The 14,049-nt window shown below is 38.1% G+C and overlaps 1 protein-coding gene across 2 annotated transcripts in view; it reads left to right on the top strand.

The window, feature by feature from the left end:
* Positions 1–14,049, top strand: part of LOC127859463 (E3 ubiquitin-protein ligase Mdm2-like) — a 47,465-nt gene that overhangs the window by 24,072 nt on the left and 9,344 nt on the right. For both annotated transcript variants that reach the window (XM_052396851.1, XM_052396852.1), the window contains exons 6-9: positions 4,619–4,721; positions 5,622–5,848; positions 7,605–7,721; positions 9,617–9,715. In XM_052396851.1, coding sequence (XP_052252811.1) covers positions 4,619–4,721; positions 5,622–5,848; positions 7,605–7,721; positions 9,617–9,715 — 546 coding nt within the window. The remainder of the gene's footprint in view (positions 1–4,618; positions 4,722–5,621; positions 5,849–7,604; positions 7,722–9,616; positions 9,716–14,049) is intronic.

The raw sequence follows: 14,049 nt of genomic DNA on the forward strand, positions 1-14,049 counted from the left end.
TATTTGTTGATCTGAAGTTCACATTTACAAATAGCAAGTACTGAAAATCATTACCATCTAATGTTAAATATTATAATATTATCCTCTTTGTGTTTTACATGTATACCATTTTCACATTATTTAATCTACAATACACACCAATAAGTTATATAAAATATTGTGTCGCTGTTTTCTGCCGTTGAGTTTACATATTTATTTCTTTTCAAAGAGCATAATAGATTGAAATTATGAATATAAGGGAAAACTCCATAATAATCCATGCATTTTTAGCTCACCAGATTGCTCAGGTGGGCTTTCGTGACCGGTCTTTGTCCGTCATACGTCCGTCCGTCCATTAACATTTGTTCGTAAACACTCTATGGGCCACATTTATTGTCTGATTTTTATGAAACTTGGTCAGAAGCTTCGTCCCAATAAAATCTGAGTCGAGTTCGAAACTTTGTCGTGCCGGGTCAAAAACTAGGTCACTAGGTAAAAAAAAAAGAAAAAAACTTGTAAACACTGTAGAAGTCACATTTCATGCCCAATCTTCATGTAACTTTGTCAAAATGTTTGTCTTAATGATATGTTGGTTGAGTTCCAAAGTGGTTCCGGTCCGTTGAAAAACATGGCCACCAGTGGGCAGGGCAGTTTTCCTTACTTGGCTATTGAGAAACCTTGTAAACACTCTGGAAGTCACAATTTTTGCTCAATCATCATGAAAGTTGGTAAAACATTGGTTTTATTGATTTCTCGGACGAGTTCGAAAATGGTCCAGATCGGTGGAAAAACATGGCCGCCAGTGGGTTCTGGGGGCATATTAAAAATCGCACCGTCCATTAGTCATTCATTTAGTTAGTCTTTCCGTCCGGATTAGTTTCCGCTCAATAAGTCAAGCAATTGTCATCAGATCTTCACCAAACTTCAGGAAAATGTGTAAGGCAATAAAATCTATGTCAAGTTTGATAATCGGCCAAATTAACCAACACACTCCTGAGTTATGGCCCTTCATTCATCGTTAAATTTGTTTTTTTCTTGTTTCCGCTCAATAACTCAAGCAATTGTCATCAGATCTTCACCTAACTTCATAACAATGTTTAAGGCAACAACATCTAGGTTCTTAGTTCGATAATCGGCCAAATTAACCCAGACACTCCTAAGTTACGACCCTTGAATCATCCAAAAATTTTGTTTTTTCTAGTTTCCGCTCTATAACTCAAACAAATGTCATAGGATCTTTGCCATACTTCATGATAATTTGTAAGGTCATAAGATCTAGGTCAAGTTTGATAATAGGCCAAATTGTCCCAAACACTCCTGAGTTACAGCCCTTGAATCATAAAAATTGAGTTTTTTCTTGTTTCCGCCCAATTACTCCACCAATTGTCATCGGATCTTCCGAAACTTTATAAAAATTTGTAAGGCAATAAAATCTAGGTTAAGTTCAATAATCAGCCAAATTTACCCAGGCACTACTGAGTTACGGCCCTTGAATCATAAAAAAATTGCATTTCTGCTCGAAACATGCTCATAATTTTCATAATTTCTATGTCGCTTCAGATGTAACCTTCATATTTGGTATGCATGTGTATATGAACAAGGCCTTTCCATATGCACATAAATTTGACCCCTATGACCTTGACCTTGAACTTTGGTTCCGCGTTTAGGTTTCGAAATCTGTGTTTAGGTTTCAAAAAGCGTTTTTTGGGGGCATATGTCTTCCGATGGAGACAGCTCTTGTTCTCTATATGTATATAATGAAAACATGTCAACACTCTAGAAGTCACATTTTTGGCCCAATTTTCATGAAATTTGGTCAGAATTTTTGTTTCCTTGATACGTGAGTTAAGTTTGAAAATGGTTGCGGTCCGTTGAAAAACATGGTTGCCAGGGGGAGGTGGCAGTTTTGCTTATATATACATATATATATATATATATATATATATATATATATATATATATATATATATATATATATATATATATATAGTAAAAAGGCTTGTTAACCATCATGAATTAAGGTCATGTAATATGCGAGACAACTCTTCTAAATATTGCATTTAAGCTTAAAATAGTTACTCCCCTTTGATTATTAATGTTTTCATAATATTACCATGTAGTTGTGTCATTTATGTGTTAATTGTCTTTTGAGGTTGGATGTTTTTATGACCCCTTCCCAAGGGGGCATATAGTGATCGGACTGTCTGTCTGTCCGCCTGTCTGTCTGTCCATCGGTCCGTTTTTCCGTCACACTTTGCGTTTAGGTTTCCCGAAATGCTCATAACTTCTATGTCCCTTGAGATGTAACCTTCATATTTGGTATGCATGTGTATATGGACAAGGCCTTGCCATACGCACATACTCTTGTGACCTTGACCTTGAACTTAGGGTCTGCGTTTATGTTTCGAAATCTGCGTTTAGGTTTCAAAAAATGCTCATATCTTCTATGTCCCTTGAGATATAACCTTCATATTTGATATGCATGTGTATATGGACAAGGCCTTTCCATACGCACAAAATTATTTACCCCTGTGACCTTGACCTTGAACTTGGGGTCCGCATTTAGGTTTTAAATCTGCGTTTAGGTTTCGAAAAATGCTATAACTTCTATCAAAGCGTTTATAGGGGGCATATGTCGTCCTATGTTGACAGCTCTTGTTTTCAGCTCACCTGTTTGCTCAGTTGAGCTTTTGTGACTGGTCTTTGTCCGTCGTCCACATTAGTTCGTAAACACTCTAGAGGCCACATTTATTGTCCGATCTTCATGAAACTTGGTTAGAAGATTTGTCTCAATGATATCTCGATCGAGTTTGAAACTGGTTCATGCTGGGTCAAAAATTAGGTCACTAGGTCGAAAAAAAAGAAAAAGCTTGTAAACACTGTAGAAGTCACATTAAATGCCCAATCTTCATGTAACTTTGTCTAAATGTCTGTCTTAATGATATGTTGGTTGAGTTCAAAAGTGATTCCGGTCTGTTGAAAAACACGGCCGCCAGTGGGCGGGGCAGTTTTCCTTAAATTGCTAAAGAGAAACCTTGTAAACACTCTAGAAGTCACAACTTTTGCCCATCATCATGAAAGTTAATCAAAACATTGGTTTTATTGATATGTCGGACGAGTTCGAAAATGATCCAAATCGGTGAAAAAACATGGCCACCAGTGGGCGGGGCATTTTTCTGTATATAGTGAAAACATGTGAACACTCTATAAGTCACATTATTTGCCCAATTTTCATGAAATTTGGTCAGAACATTTGTTTCCTTGATACGAGAGTTGAGTTGGAAAATGGTTCCGGTCAGTTAAATAACATGGCTGCCGGGGGGGGGGGGGGGCAGTTTTCTTATATTTATATAATAAAAAAAGCTTGTGAACACTCTAGAAGTCACATTTTTTGCCTAATCATCATGAAACTTGGCGAAAAGATTGGTTTTATATATATCTCAGATCAGTTTGCAAATGGTCCTGATGGTTCAATAAACATGGCTGCCAGGGGGGTGGGGCAGTTTTCCTGATGTGACTATATAGAGAGAAACCTTGTGATCGAACACTATAGAAGTCACATATTTTGCCTAATCAGTGTGAAACTTAGTCAATACATTGGTTTTATTGATTTCTTGGACTAGTTGGAAAATGGCTTAGATCGGTGAAACACACTTTTTAGCTCACCTGATTGCTCAGGTGAGGTTTTAGGATTGTTCTTTTTCCGCTGTCCATTCGTCCACATTGGTTTGTAAACACTCTAGCATTCACATTTCTCAAACATTCTTAATCAAAGATGCTGAAAAATCTCAGTCAAGTTTGATGATGAGCAAAATCACATAATTAATGCCATAACTATTGCCCTTAGATTGTCCAAATTTTCATTATATTATACAAAATCCTTGTAAGCAAAGTTTGATGTTTGGTAAGGGGTGTCAACTCAAAATATAGGTCACCATTTCAAATCTTACAAAAACAAAAACACTCCCTACGCCAGAGTTTTGGTTCAATAATGATGAAACTTAACCAGGATATTGTCTGGTCAATATCTAATGTCAAGTTTAACATTAGGTAAAGATTGAATGAACCGACTCCTCTCCTGTGAGCGAACTAGGGCCATCTTGGCCCTCTTGTATTGTTATACTTTTAAATTTTATTTAAAATAAAACAAGAAAAACAATACATATAGGATCTGGCACGAGTTGTCATATCATACCATATTTTTTTTTAAGAGTTCAGGAATTTTGTTAGTAAGCGAGCCTTTGGCGAGCTTACTAACGAATTTCCTTGACGAGTTTAATAAAATATGGTATGATATGACAACGAGAGTCGGATCTTTTTTATAACATGCTTTTAAATGAGCAAATTAAATAAATATACGCAAACATAATGATAAATCCTGAATATTGTTTACATTTTGTGACGTCATTTAAGGTTGCACTGTCATTTTAGCAAAATAACAAAATGCGATTGGTCAATAAATGAAAACTAAGCCAATTAAAACGCTTAAAAATGTTGTATTACACTTGTGTAATAAAAAAAAAATGTAATGGTTGTATTGCATGGGAAACAGGGTATAGCATGTGATACCAATGTGTATTTCGTACATGCATTAAGCTCAGTTTGACCAGAACAAGGCTCAGTTGGTTGTTTATTTTAGACATCAGAAACCACGAGTAGCTTGAATGATCTGGCTGAGCAGACAGTCGCAGAAGAGCAGCCTCTACTGCAGAAGAAGTGTAAGAAGAGGAAGAAAAAGAGTGGTGAGCTGATAAGAAACTTTAGTTTTGTATTCATATACATAAATCAGCAGAACTCATGGAAAACTAGTCTTAATGGATGTGCATAAATGGGCGTCCTAGATTGGCCTATGCATTCCTTCACCTGCAATAAGTCCAGTTTTCATGACAATGCTCAGTTAATCTAGGGTCTTTATTATCAAATAAACAATAATGGAACATTTTGTCCTGAAGAAGTATACTTAGATAAATTTAATTTTAAAATTGTCTTTTTTGTTTCTGAAAGTTAATAGACTACAATTTTAATGTTACATTGGTTAATATGGTCTGATGATCTTTCATAAGCTTGAACAATATAGTACTGGCTTTCTTTAATGTGATGACGTCCGGACTTCAACATGTATTTCGCAAAACCATGTATAATGTGCTCCAAATTTTTAAATCTCGAAATGTAGTAAAAAAAAGTTATCAAATGAAGAAAACTGGAGAATCGGACTTCAAAAGGTCTGCCATTTTACTATTGGGCATACGGTTGTTATCCCCTGCCATAGGCGGAGGGACATTGTTTTGGTGTTGTCCGTCCATCCTTCCGTCCGGAGCCATATCTTGGAAGTGCTTTGGCGGATTTCGTTGAAACCAATGGTATGAGTATAGATATAGATAAAAGGATGATGCTCACCAAATAGCATTGTACACCATCTGTTAATAACAGAGTTATGGCCCTTTGTATCTTAAAAAAAACGCTTTTTTGAGTGTCAAATATAACACTTTTGTGTCCAGAAGAATATTAGAGGGGATATAAATTCAACACATTTGCTTGTTAATTTTACATTTTGGTGTTCAAAACGGTGAGTGATCCATGGTACGGTACTTGCTTGCTTAGCTATTATGTCCTGTGAATAATAACTGTCTCCTTCAATGCAGAAAAGAAGACAAATGTCAACAATAGAAAACGCCATCAAACTGAGCCATGCTCCCACGAAGCCGGCAAATCCTCAGATTTGGGCCAATCGTCACGGCGACGAGGAACATCGCTTAGTATTTCGGTTGAGGATGATCCCAGCAGTGGGGAGAGGGAAGAGTTGCCATGGTTGTTCAAGGTTGAGGTTGAAGATGAGGATGGGAACCAGAGCGAGATTCTCAGTGTGCAGGTACAGGAAATGCTTTAGCCGCACTGCGGGAAAATTGGGCTTAATGCTCGGGCGTAAAGTGTGATCCCAGATAAGTCTCTGCAGACAGCAGTCTGTGCACTTTAGCACTCAGCTATGAAATAAGGACAAGATTAGGCAATACATGCCTCATAATGGACCAACATTTCTATAAGCAAACCAGTTGATGCAGGTTCATCAGGGACAACACTTTACCCTTTACAGAATTTTTTTGTTAAATGAAGTCTCCTCTAGACAACAATAAAGTCTTCTCTAAAAATGTTGTCCCTGATCAGCCTGTGCAAACTTGTGATCATTTTCATGGACATAACTTGTATTTTGTCTTTAAATTTAAAACTGTCTTGAAAATAAATATAAACAAAGGCTGTTTGTAAAACATGCATGCCCCCCATATGGGCTCACCGTTGTAGTGACAGCCATTGTCTGAATATGTTTTTTGTCACTGTGACCTTGACCTTTGACCTAGTGACCTGAAAATCAATAGGGGTCATCTGCCAGTCATGATCAATGTACCTATTAAGTTTCATGATCCTAGGCATAAGCGTTCTTGAGTTATCATCCAGAAAATATTTTACTATTTCGGGTCACCGTGAACTTGACCTTTGACCTAGTGACCTCAAAATCAATAGGGGTCATCTGTGAGTCATGATCAATGTACCTATCAAGTTTCAAGATCCTAGGCATAAGCATTCTTGAGTTACCATCCGGAAACCATTTTACTATTTCGGGTCACCATGACCTTGACCTTTGACCTAGTGACCTCAAAATCAATAGGGGTCATCTGCAAGTCATGATCAATGTACCTATGAAGTTTCATGATCGTAGCCATTAGCGTGCTTGAGTTATCATCCGGAAACCATTTTACTATTTCAGGTCACCTTGACCTTTGATATAGTGACCTGAAAATCAATAGGGGTCAGCTGCAAGTCATGATCAATCTACCTATTAAGTTTCATGATCCTAGGCATAAGCGTTGTTGAGTTATCATCCGGAAACCATTTTACTATTTCGGGTCACGGTGACCTTGACCTTTGACCTAGTGACCTGAAAATCAATAGGGGTCAACTGCGAGTCATGATCAATGTACCTATGAAGTTTCATGATCCTAGGCATAGGCGTTCTTGAGTTATCATCCGGAAACCATTTTACTATTTCGGGTCACCGTGACCTTGACCTTTGACCTAGTGACCTGAAAATCAATAGGGGTCATCTTCCAGCCATTAACAATCTACCTACGAAGTTTCATGATCCTAGGCATAAGCGTTCTTGTGTTATCATCTGGAAATCATTTTACTATTTCGGGTTACTGTGACCTTGACCTTTGACCTAGTGACCTGAAAATCAATAGAGGTCATCTGCGAGTCATGATCAATATACCTATCAAGTTTCATGATCCTAGGCCTAAGCGTTCTTGAGTTATCATCCGGAAACCTTTTACTATTTCGGGTCACTGTGACCTTGACCTTTGGCCTAATGACCTCAAAATCAATACGGGTCATCTGCGAGTCATGATCAATGTACCTATGGAGTTTCATGATCCTAGGCCCAAGCGTTCTTGAGTTATTATCCGGAAACCACCTGGTGGACGGACCGACCTGCAGACCAACAGACCGACAAACCGACATGTGCAAAGCAATATACCCCCTCTTGGAAGGGGAGCATAAGAATACACCCTTTATATAACAGGGTAATAAGCCCTAGTTTATAAATCATATATTGGTGGTTCTCCTTATTTCAGGATGGGTTGACAGTGCACATCCCATCTGACACTGAGTTCTCCGTAGAATATGACGTGAACTCAGATCATACGATGCCGCTGTCAGAGTCGGACCTGGCTTCCGTGGGGTCTGGAGAGGTGGGTGTGTCTGGAGACCTTTAAAGCTTGTGTCCCTGTACTTAGTGATGGGTGTGTCAGGAGACCGTTCAAAACCTGTGTCCCTTTACTTGCTGACAATTATATGGACATTTTCATGGGAAACTGGGCTTAATGCACATGTGAAGTGCTATTCAGACTACTTTCCGCTTAAATTAAATTGTTCCTGGAAAGGAAGTCTCTTCTAAAAGAAAATCAAGTTGAGAAAAAAGTGTACAAAATGAGGCCTTCATCATACTTTTCCAAAATCATGTGTATTTATATTCACAAATGGTACATTACAGACAGACTGCATATGTGAAGGCATGCGGCTCTTATTGACACAGTTTATTTCTAAAAAATCAATAGTTTGAACCTAGTTATTTATGCTCAATTGTATTGATAGATTGGCAGTTTATTTGTAAAACTTTGTTAGTTTAAAAACATATATTTTGTCTCGATTGCATAGAAAGCCAAATGAAACGCTCTTAAGTCTTTTTTCTGTCGTTTTTAGAGGAAATCACTACAAAGAAATGTTTTTGGCTGGTTAAAGTGTTACCAGTACCGTACCATCGCATTGTTCTGTGTGTTACCAGTACCGTACCATCGCATTGTTCTGTGTGTTACCAGTACCGGAACATTGCATTGTTCTGTGTGTTACCAGTACTGGAACATCACATTGTTCTGTGTGTTACCAGTACTGGACCATCGCATTGTTCTGTGTGTTACCAGTACCGGAACATCACATTGTTCTGTGTGTTACCAGTACATGAACATCGCATTGTTCTGTGTGTTACCAGTACCGGACCATCGCATTGTTCTGTGTGTTACCAGTACCGGAACATCACATTGTTCTGTGTGTTACCAGTACCGGAACCTGTGTGTTACCAGTACCGGAACATCACATTGTTATGTGAGTTACCAGTACCGGAACATCACATTTTTATGTCCCCCACTATAGTAGTGGGGGACAAATTGTTTTTGCTCTGTCTGTTGGTTGGTCTGTTGGTTGGTTTGCGCCAACTTTAACATTTGCAATAACTTTTGCAATATTGAAGATAGCAACTTGATATTTGACATGCATATGTATCTCATGGAGCTGCACATTTTGTGTGGTGAAAGGTCAAGGTCATCCTTCAAGGTCAAAGGTCAAATATATGGGTCAAAATCGCTCATTTAATGTACACTTTTGCAGTATTTCAATATTCAAGATAGCAACTTGATATTTGGCATGCATGTGTATCTCATGGAGCTGCACATTTTGAGTGGTGAAAGGTCAAGGTCATCCTTCAAGGTCAGAGTTCAAAATTATGTGGACAAAATTGCCCATTTTATGAGTTCTTTTGCAATATTGAAGATAGCAACTTGATATTTGGCATGCATGTGTATCTCATGGAGCTGCACATTTTGAGTGGTGAAAGGTCAAGGTTAAGGTCATCCTTCAAGGTCAGAGGCCAAATATATGTGGCCCAAATCGCTTATTTTATGAATACTTTTGCAATATTGAAGATAGCAAATTGATATTTGGCATGCATGTGTATCTCATGGAGCTGCACATTTTGAGTGGTGAAAGGTCAAGGTCATCCTTCAAGGTCAAATATATGGGTAAAAATTGCTCATGTTATGTCACTTCTGCAATATTGAAGCTTGCAATTTTATATTTGAAATGCATGTGTATCTCATGGAGCTGCACATTTTGAGTGGTGAAGGGTCAAGGTCAAGGTCATCCTTCAAGGTCAAACGTCATATAGGGGAACATTGTGTTTCACAAACACATCTTGTTCTGTGTGTTTCCAGTACCGGAACATCACATTGTTCTGTGTGTTACCAAAACCGGAACATCACATTTTTCTGTGTGTTACCAGTGCCGGAACATTCCATTGTTCTGTGTGTTTCAGGGCTGCTTTCTGGTGGTGTGCCAGGAGAGTGACGTGGAGTTCTTTGCAGACGACAGTGATATGGAGAGTGTGGACGGAGACAGGGAGCTCTCAGAACAGGTAACCATGGAGACAGTTCTGGAAGAACTGGGCTTTATGCATTTGTGTAATGTCGTCCCAGATAAGCCTGTGCAGTATGCAAATTACACTTTACACTGGTGCGTTAAACCCTTTTTTACTCGGAGCGCATCTCATGTCCAGCCATCATGGTCTCTACTCGGATTTGCTTTACTAAAATTTATGTTTTCACAGACATGCCAGTGTGCGCTACACAATGTTTCTAATCATGCTTGTTAGCAATTTATAATAGAAACCCATTGTCTAATTTTAACCTTTTCTAGATATTAAGAGAATTGTAATAAATGCTTACATACAGACTTCATAGGCGCTTGACAAATAGAAACTTGCAACAAGTTGACTACTCTATTACTGTGAACCATTAGTAAGCAACTTAGTAAAACTCAATTTATTGGCTCCTACCGGTGAAACCAAAGGGGACTTATTGTTTGCGCTCTGTGTGTCAGTCTGTCTGTCAGTCCGTCACACATTTCTGGATCCTGCGACAACTTTAAAAGTTCTTCATATTTTTTAATGAAACTTGAAACATGGACAGATGGCAATATGGAGATTATCATGTCAATTCATTTTGTTCCTACGTGGTACACTTATAATGTTTCTCTACATCAATCATCAAATGAATAATCATTATTCATCCTCATGTACACAAGTACTCAATATAAGTATATACACAAGTTCAACCATTTTCATCTTTTTTTAGCTCACCTGATTGCTCAGGTGAGCTTTTGTGACCGGTCTTTGTCCATCGTCCGTCCATCCTTTAACATTTGTTTGTAAACACTCTAGAGGCCACATTGATTGTCCGATCTTCATGAAACTTGGTCAGAAGCTGCGTCCCAATGAAACTCGGTCGAGTTCAAAACTGGGTAGTGCCGCGTCAAAAACTAGGTCACTAGGTAAAAAAAAGGAAAAAACTTGTAAACACTGTAGAAGTCATATTTAATGCCCAATCTTCATGTAACTTTGTCTATATGTCTGTCTCAATGATATGTTGGTTGAGTCCAAAAGTGGTTCCGGTCCGTTGAAAAACATGGCCGCCAGTGGGGGGTGCAGTTTTCCTTATTTGGCTATAGAGAAACCTTGTAAACACTCTTGGAAGTCACAATTTTTGCCCAATCATCATGAAAGTTGGTCAAAACATTGGTTTTATTGATTTCTCTGACAAGTTCGAAAATGGTCCAGATCAGTGAAAAAACCTGGCCGCCAGTGGGCAGGGCATTTTTCTCTATATGTATATAGTGAAAACATGTCAACGCTCTAGAAGTCACATTTTTGGCCCAATTTTTATGAAATTTGTCAGAACTTTTGTTTCCTAGATACAAGAGTTAAGTTTGAAAATGGTTCCTGGCTGTTCAAAAACATGGTTGCCAGGGGGACGTGGCAGTTTTCCTTATATTTATATAGTAAAAAGGCTTGCAAACAATCATGAATTAAGGTCATGTAACATGCGAGACAACTCTTCTAAATATTGCATTTAAGAATAAAGTAGTTACTCACCTTTGATTATTAATGTTTTCATAATAAAACAGTGTATTTGTGTTTCATTTATGTTTTAATTGTTATTCGAGGTTTTTTTTTATGCCCCCTTTCGAAGAAAAGGGGGCATATAGTGATCGGACTGTCTTTCTGTCTGACCATCTTTCTGTCACACTTTGCATTAAGGTTTCCAAAAATGCTCATAACTTCTATGTCCCTTGAGATATAACCTTCATATTTGGTATGCATGTGTATATGAACAAGGCCTTTTCTTATGCACACATTTTTTTAGCCCTGTGACCTTGACCTTGAACTTAGGGTCCGCGTTCAGGTTTCAAAATCGGTGTTTAGGTTTTGAAAAATGCTCATAACTTCTATGTCCCTTGAGATATAACCTTCATATTTGGTATGCATGTGTATATGGACAAGGCCTTTCCATACGCACAAAATTTTTGACCCCTGTGACCTTGACCTTGAACTAAGGGTCCGCGTCTAGGTTTCAAAATCTGCGTTTAGGTTTCGAAAAATGCTCATAACTTCTATGTCCCTTGAGATATAACCTTAATATTTGATATGCATGTGTATATGGACAAGGCCTTTCCATACGCTCACAATTTTTAACCCCTGTGACCTTGACCTTGTACTTAGGGTCCACATTTAGGTTTTGAAATCTGCGTTTAGGTTTCGAAAAATGCTCATAACTTCTATGTCCCTTGAGATATAACCTTCATATTTGGTATGCATGTGTATATGGACAAGGCCTTTCCATCTAAATCTGTGTTAGGTTTTGAAAAATGCTCATAACTGCTATGTCCCTTGAGATATAACCTTCATATTTGGTATGCATGTGTATATGGACAAGGACTTTCTATATGCTCACAAATTTTCACCCCTGTTACCTTGACCTTGAAATAGGGTCCGCATTTAGGTTTCGAAAAATGCTCATAACTTCTATGTCCCTTGAGATATAACCTTCATATTTGGTATGCATGTGTATATGGACAAGGCCTTTCCATACGCACACAATTTTTGACCCCTGTGACCTTGAACTTAGGGTCGGCGTCTAGGTTTCAAAATCTGCGTTTAGGTTTCGAAAAATGCTCATAACTTTTATGTCCCTTGAGATATAACCCTAATATTTGATATGCATGTGTATATGGACAAGGCCTTTCCATACGCTCATAATTTTTTAACCCCTGTGACCTTGACCTTGAACTTAGGGTGTCGTTTAGGTTTTGAAATCTGCGTTTAGGTTTGGAAAAATGCTCATAACTTCTGTGTCCCTTGAGATATAACCTTCATATTTGGTATGCATGTGTGTATGGACAAGGCCTTTCCATCTGAATCTGCGTTTAGGTTTTGAAAAATGCTCATAACTGCTATGTCCCTTGAGATATAACCTTCATATTTGGTATGCATGTGTATATGGACAAGGACTTTCCATATGCTCACAAATTTTCACCCCTGTTACCTTGACCTTGAAACAGGGTCCGCATTTACGTTTCGAAAAATGCTCATAACTTCTATGTCCCTTGAGATATAACCTTCATATTTGGTATGCATGTGTATATGGACAAGGCCTTTCCATACGCACAATTTTTTTTTCCCCTGTGACCTTGACCTTGAACATAGGGTCCGCGTTAAGGTTTCGAAATCTGCGTGTAGGTTTTGAAAAATGCTCATAACTTCTATTTCCCTTGAGATATAACCTTCATATTTGGTATGCATGTGTATATGGACAAGGCCTTTCCATACGCATAAAAAATTTACCCCTGTGACCTTGACGTTGAACTTAAGGTCCGCGTTTAGGTTTCGAAATCTGTGTTTAGGTTTCGAAAAATACTCATAACTTCTATATCCCTTGAGAAATAACCTTCATATTTGATATGCATGTGCATATGGACAAGGCCTTTCCTTACGCACACAATTTTTTACCCCTGTGACCTTGACCTTGAACTTAGGGTCTGCGTTTAGGTTTCGAAATCTGCGTTTAGGTTTCAAAAATGCTCATGACTTCTATTTCCCTTGAGATAAAACCTTTATATTTGGTGTGTATTTGTATATGTACAAGGCCTTTTTATACACACACAATTTTTTTCCCCTGTGACCTTGACCTTGAAGTTAGGATCCTTGTTTAGGTTTTGAAATCTGCGTTTAGGCTTCGAAAAATTCTCATAACTTCTATGTCCCTTGAGATATAACCTTCATATTTGGTATGCATGTGAATATGGACAAGGCCTTTCCATACACACACAAATTTTAACCCCTGTGACCTTGACCTTGAACTTAGGTTCGAAATCTGTGTTTAGGTTTAGAAAAATGCCATAACTTCTATCAAAGCGTTTAAAGGGGGCATATGTCATCCTATGGTGACAGCTCTTGTTTTAAGCTCACCTGATAGCTCAGGTGAGCTTTTGTGACCGGTCTTTGTCCTTCATCCGTCCTTCCACATCTGTTCGTAAACACTCTAGAGGCCACATTTATTGTCCGATCTTCATGAAACTTGGTCAGAAGATTTGTCCCAATGAAATCTCGATCAAGTTTGAAACTGGGTCATGTTGGGTCAAAAACTAGGTCACTAGGACAAAGAAAAAGAAAAAGCTTGTAAACATTGTAGAAGTCACATTTAAGCCAAATCTTCATGTAACTTTGTCTATATCTATGTGTTAATGATATGTTGGTTGAGTTCAAAAGTGGTTCCGGTCCATTGAAAAACATGGCCGCCAGTGGGCGGGGCAGTTTTCCTTATATTGCTAAAGAGAAACCTTGTAAACACTCTAGAAGTCACAATTTTGCCCAATCATGATGAAAGTTAATCAAAACATTGGTTTTATTGATAT

The sequence above is a fragment of the Dreissena polymorpha genome, chromosome 15, assembly GCF_020536995.1.
Source record: "Dreissena polymorpha isolate Duluth1 chromosome 15, UMN_Dpol_1.0, whole genome shotgun sequence".
Lineage (NCBI taxonomy): Eukaryota > Metazoa > Mollusca > Bivalvia > Myida > Dreissenidae > Dreissena > Dreissena polymorpha.